The sequence below is a fragment of the Meleagris gallopavo genome, chromosome 1 (assembly GCF_000146605.3).
Source record: "Meleagris gallopavo isolate NT-WF06-2002-E0010 breed Aviagen turkey brand Nicholas breeding stock chromosome 1, Turkey_5.1, whole genome shotgun sequence".
Classification (NCBI taxonomy): domain Eukaryota; kingdom Metazoa; phylum Chordata; class Aves; order Galliformes; family Phasianidae; genus Meleagris; species Meleagris gallopavo.
Genome location: NC_015011.2, coordinates 32,454,024 through 32,460,432, shown reverse-complemented (window position 1 = coordinate 32,460,432; position 6,409 = coordinate 32,454,024). Strand labels below are relative to the sequence as shown.

At 37.8% G+C, this 6,409-nt stretch overlaps 1 protein-coding gene across 3 annotated transcripts in view; it reads right to left on the bottom strand.

Annotated features, from left to right (window-relative positions):
• Positions 1–3,315: 3,315 nt before the first annotated feature.
• The window catches only part of USP15 (ubiquitin specific peptidase 15), a 64,273-nt gene continuing 61,179 nt past the window's right edge, over positions 3,316–6,409 (bottom strand). For all 3 annotated transcript variants that reach the window (XM_003202039.4, XM_019612954.2, XM_010707672.3), the window contains 3 exons: positions 6,087–6,190; positions 5,465–5,553; positions 3,316–5,209 (listed from right to left, as the gene is read on the bottom strand). In XM_003202039.4, the coding sequence (XP_003202087.1) occupies positions 5,024–5,209; positions 5,465–5,553; positions 6,087–6,190 (379 nt within the window). In that variant the 3' untranslated portion in view covers positions 3,316–5,023. The remainder of the gene's footprint in view (positions 5,210–5,464; positions 5,554–6,086; positions 6,191–6,409) is intronic.

Below are 6,409 nucleotides of genomic sequence, written 5' to 3'. Positions count from 1 at the left end.
GACCTATGAAGGTTAGATCAATCTCCTATATTTGCTTATGCATCCCAGAGGAGTTCTCATGCTGCTGTTACCCACTGGGAGCTCACACTGAGTCGCTTGCCCACTTGCACGAGGGTTTGGGTATGTGCTACTTCCTGGGATATAACCAGTATGGCTATGAAGTGAGTATTCCACACACCAAATAAAAACATTAATTTGAGAACAAGCATCTCTGAATTCTCCCGCAATGCCCCTATTCCACAATGATTTGTGAAGGCTGTTGATCAGTTGCTACTCTTTGAAACTGTATTGGGTAATACTGTATGATAATCACGTTGATGTGATATTTAAAGTGATAATTAGATGTCAAGCACTTAAATTATTCTAGGCATACCTATAGCGTGATCTTAACGATGTTACTTTGCAATTAAGAACACCCATAATTACAAAATATAACAATAACAAATAATGAGGCCGACTAAAACCATACTGATCGACATGATTCTTTGAGTCCTTTCTATTATTTGTCCCTGGAGGACTGTTAATGCCACCCAGCACACAGAAGCCCCATTCATTCCCTAGTTAATGGGGTACTTGGCCATAGATTTGTCACATTTGACTCGTCCAGGGCTTGTGTGCCTTTCCAGGGTTTCATTCATCTTCTGTGAGGTTGCTTCCATTGGATGCATGTGGTGCCCCTGTAACACTGGAAATAAGAAAGTGGAACTGTTTTCACAATTAGTTTACCTACCCATAGAAAAGGACAATAAACTCCAAAGGAAAAATGTAGTTTACCTTCTCATTAAGAATATTTGTTCTACCAAATACAGCTCTCATATTAATTCTGTCTCGTTACATTTATAGTGGTTTTCTTTGTCAAAGTAACTAAAACTTGAAAACAATGTGAAATCATACTCTGATATTAGTCTGATATTAAGGAAAGAACAATTTCTGAGGAAAGCTGCAGCTCTGCCAGTTAAATTCTTTGCCTGTCACACTGCCTTCCCCCTGAAGATTTCAAACACTTAGAAAACACATTGCACTTCATAACAGGGTGCAGATTTGCTGGGAAAGCTGCAAGGGTCGAGCCTTCCCCTTAGTAACTGCTGTAGATGCTGAAAAGCGTCCTTCGCCATCTGGGGGATGTTATCTGACAGCTTTTCTCACCTGTCATCTCAACTGCAAATCGCAGACATCACCTCAGGATGTGCCAGGAAGACAGGCAGGACCTCAATCCAAATGGTTAACAAAAGAGACCAAGGAACAGAATGGCACCAAAGCACCTAGAGTGCTGGTTGAAGCCAACTGAAACGAGGTCAGGGCACACCTCCCCCCCTCCCTTCGCCGCAGCCCGGCTCTGCATCCCATGCTGCTGTCACAGAACCGGCACGGCGGCTGGGAGCTGCACACTGTCTTCTGCCTTCCACTCTGTTTTGCTTCTGTGACTATCATGTTAACGAGGTTTTCTGTGCCCTGCCAGTTTGGGTTTTATGCTGACACGTAGAACCATCAAAAAGCCAGCCGTCACTGCAGCTCCAAAAAACTGAGAGCGTGCTGTAGATTTTTTTTGCCAGAAGTGACCCACAAGGAGAGAGGGCAGGAACCACTTCCTTGTCTGTTTAAACACCAGATGAGTTCCAGTACCTTTTGATAGACACCGTGAAGAAGAATGTGTTTTCTGGAGCTTTAATTTTAAGCGTGTCCATGATGAATGAATTATCCCTTCCATGTGAATACATAATAATTTTACCAAAATAACAATTTGGCTAGATTCCCAGAAACCTTGAAGATGTTCACATAGAAAACTCATTGGTTTTCACATCTGGTTAAGAAGCTTATAAACTCAGCGTGCTGGAAACCAAATTAAAAATAAGAAGTCGTCCCATGTCATAAAACATGAAATTATGTTATTTTTCCTTTTCTTAACTGGCACTTTACAAGAACTTTTAGGAGTTAGCCTCACCATGTTGTAAAAAGGCCTAAAGCAAAGAGACCTCATGGAATTTCTGCTTCCTCTCCCAGATTATGGGAGAGTTGCACTCTGGAGAATGCCTACTGAGAACTGACTCTAAAAGTAAGCTTTGAAGCAGGTAACACTGCACCAAGAAGGGAGTCACGTACACAAAAACCGAACAACTCCAACCAATCCACAAGAAGAAAATCTTGGTCCGGAGTTCTGTTGGTTTTGCTCAAGGGAGGTGATTGCCCTCCTGTACTCCAACCTCATGAGGCTCCACTGGAAATACAGCATCCAGGCCTGGGGCCACAGCTCAGGGAAGATGTGGAGCTGTTGGAGGAGGCCCAGAGGAGGGCCATGAGGATGATCAGAGGGCTGGAGCACCTAAAGGAAAGGCAGAGAGAGTTGGGCTTGTACAGTTTTGAACAGAAAGACGGTATATTTAGATTGAATGTAAGGAAGAAATCTTTCACAAGGAGCATGGCGAGGCACTGGCACAAGTTAGCCAGAGAAGCTGTGGGAGCTGCAACCCTGGAGGTGTTCAAGGCCAGACCGGATGGATCCCTGGGCAGCCTGAACTGGTGGGATACATCCCTTACTACCCAAACCATTTTATGAATCTGTGACACGTGGACCAGTTTTACACCTGGCGCTCAAGCAGTCCAGTCCTATTTGTTTGGCCCGTACAACGAACAACAGGACTTCTAAGAAATTTTCTTCCAAGTTAAAATCTCTATAAAAAGAAAACAAACAAACAAACTCTTCCAAGCAAGGTATAGGCCAACGTGATACAAGAAAAGCAATGGGAGTATAAACGTATGGGGCCCTTTTGTTAGAGAAGGAAAATGGTGCGTGATTTTCAAAAAGGTGGTTCCTTCTCTAGGTTTACTTCCTCTGCTTCACAGATTGTCTCTGAAGTGCTCTGATTACTGTTAGTTAAACTCACACAGCATTTTCCTTTCTCAGCTTTCTATCAGATTGTCTTCCACACTTAAATATGAGGTTTCAAGCAAGAAACTTTTGTCATTTTTCTTTCACCATGTCAGTTTGTCTAACCTTAAAATACGTTGCCTCATTCCACAAACTATCTCAGTGTTAATATCTTGTCACTTGATCATTACTTATTAAAAAATTCTAAAAGAAAAGCTAACCACAAAGGTTTTTGTTGTTGCCTTATAAATGTTTTAGAGCCAAACAGGACAGAAGAGAACCTGTCCTACATCTATGTATTATCTTCTGGAAATGCTATTAATCTTAGTTCATGTTGGTAATCATATAGCCATTTTTAAAATTGATAATATAAATCTTTTGGTTAGATAAAGACTATTCACTACCCGAAGGCTGTGGTAAAAGAATGTGTAAGAAACTGAAAGACTAAATAAGGCCTTGAATAGCTTTATTGAAATCTGTATAAATAAACATGCGCATTTCAAATGTAAACCCAAGTGAACTCAAGTGCAGACAAAATTTTAACCTCTGTCATGCAGGAGGTTAGTTTACATTTAAAAAAAAAACCTCAAAGCAGCTTTAAAATACCAGGATGAAACACCAGTTTAATATCAAGGTATAAAGCAAAGCCATGTCCAACATACCTCATTTATATCCTGGTCAAATGCAATTTTTTAAACTTTTTAATGCTAACATAAATAAATAATTTACCAAAATGTGCACTCACAGAGTGAACTTTTATTTACAATACACAATTTATAACCTATTGTATTTGATTAGTTCAAGTGAAGAACATCATACTTTTTGCTTTTATCTTTATTTTTAATTATCTGTTTGAACAGTGGGACACAAAGCAATTCTCCAGGTAGTAGATATGTGAAATGTGCCCCCGCAATCAAGGGTTCCTCTCAAAGGCAGTATTGTATACAAATTAACAATACATTCTTCCAACTAGATTGAAGGGAAAGCAGCAAATTAAAAAATGTTTCAAATTGTCACACTTATTTTGGCATCCTGGACCCCTGAACACGATTAACTGAAACCCAATTCAAAGTTTTTATGCCTTATATACTGTACAGGTTCTGACTTGAACATGCAAATGCCAATTCTCTTATAATGAGTTACCTTTTCAGAGCTGTAAGGCTATGGTGAATTCCAACAGGAACACACAAAGAAAATTAACAGGCCTACCTTTAAAACCAATTTGTTCATTAATGATTTAAAGGTAGGTTATATTGAGAAATTCTCATCTAAGCCCGATACACAGTCATTACTACGGATACAGAATACTATTAACTCTGACCCTATTACAGAGTAGTTTGCAAGCTGTCAAACTATGAAAACTGGGGAGAGAGAACTTACAGCACAATTTTAAATTTTGGACTGACATCAGATTAAAATTATGCATGTCTTATAAGCAAGATAACAGGAATTATGTTTGCAGAGTAGATTCCAACAAGCAACAAAGGATACTTACATTTAATTGAAAAACTTTGTTAATGCAGCATGACATCCAGAACCTGTTCCACAGCAGCAGTAAGGTGAACATAATATTCTGGATGCACAACTATATCACGAAAGGTTAAAACACCTTTTCAAGCTATTTCTTCTATCATGATCAAATTTAAAAAGGTATTTTTTTTTAGGGAGAAACATAGAAATTTGTTGTTTCGAAACTACTGCTTATGTTTATGACATTTTTACTTATAGTCTGTGTGACAGCCTAAGGGACATGAATATATTCATCCAGAAACTAGACTTGGCAGTAGTATTCTTGCAGTACTAAGAAAATAAATGTCAGAAGTCCACAGATTTAACATTTTCGTTATTAACTCACATCCAAAACCAAAGAAAACATAATCCATCAGAACAGCAGCAGAAAACTTAAAAGGGGTTTATTTGTGATTTCCTATATATAGCTTGTGAATACAAGACTGTAAATGCATTAGAGACAATTTCGTTAAAGATTTTATTGTTTCACTTCAAGTACTGCACATGTTAAAATGTAATAAAGATTTACATTCTGTTATCTGAAATTCCCCATCTCAGATTTTTATTTTTTTAATTTGGTGGGCAATTTCACTCTTTCAATAGGTATCCCCTGTAGGAAAGTCTCTTTTATGGCTTCTAGTTCTTCCATTAGTTAGTGTGCATACAATTTTCATTTTCTATATCATTATCATTTTCATTGCTGTCTTCATCGCTCTCTAGTGGGATGCCTGTGGCAGCTGAAGCACCTTGTTTAGTTTCCCGGTCAAGAGGAAAAAAGCCAGTTCCACTGATTGTATCCTGTCTCTGGTAGAAGAGCACATACGCTGCTTTGGACTGTAAAAGAGTATAAGACGATGATGAGACTCCAGGCAAAATATTTTAAATCAATTACAAGTCTATAAGGTAAAATTACAGAGATCAAAATTTCATATAAATTCTTCCAGCATGGCAGAGAAAAATATTTTTGTTTTGTACAGTCCTCTAAAACGAGACAAACTACCACATGCAGATTTACTGCTGGGTTCATTTAAACTCCCTCAAGTTAGTATCACCAACAGTCTCAATTTTAGAAAAGCAAAGGGTACTTGCCACTATTTGATCCTCGCATGCAATTGACACGCTGCTGTCATCAAAGTAGTACCATTTTCCATCGTCTTTATTTTTTGCGAAAGCAGTATCTAAGACAGAAAAGTGCAATTTTTGTACCTTGTTACATTCATTACAATCAGTTGCTACAGTTTGTTGCAGTAAAACACTTTTACCTACTAAAAACCTGTTATGATAATCACACTTTTTCAATTTTTAAAACACCACCATCAATAACATTCCTCCTCTAAATAAAGAAAATATATAGGGAGAAAGAATATTTGAAATAAAAACCCTTAGCCACTTCTTCATTATTCTCTCTGCTTTCAAGGAGATCTACAATGTACAAAAATACCAACAAGTAAGACAAAATAAGTTGTCAGAGAACAGTAGCTCCTATGGAACTCTTCTACTACTCTTTTCACAATATCTGGAACTAAAAATAAAAAAGAACCTGCAATCACTCTTGAACTCTCATTTCATATAGATTCTTGTATTAAAAAACTCTTGTGAAGGAAGCAAAAATCCCTCGACCATTAAAAAAAGCCAGTTATTGAAATTGATCAGTATTTAAAATAAATATACAAAGCTGACATGTAAAATGATGATATTTGAAATAACTTACAGTGCCCTCCTCCCATTCCTCCATAGTGATTGGAGACAGCAATCAAGTTGTAGCGGCAAGGGCCTGCGTTTGGATTAATAAGGAACTCTGACATGTCCAAATCACTATTAAAAAACACAAGCAAACAAAAAGATTTCAAGTTAATATTTTTGTAAACCATCTCACACTGCAATGGTCTTTGAGCCCTCTACTTTACATTTTCCCCAAAACAAACATACACTATGCCACACTGATAACGCACTTCTTTGACTCTGAGAAATGCAAATGGAACCAGTAAATTTGCCCAAAAACACTGACAGACTTCTTAATACTCACCTTTTTTT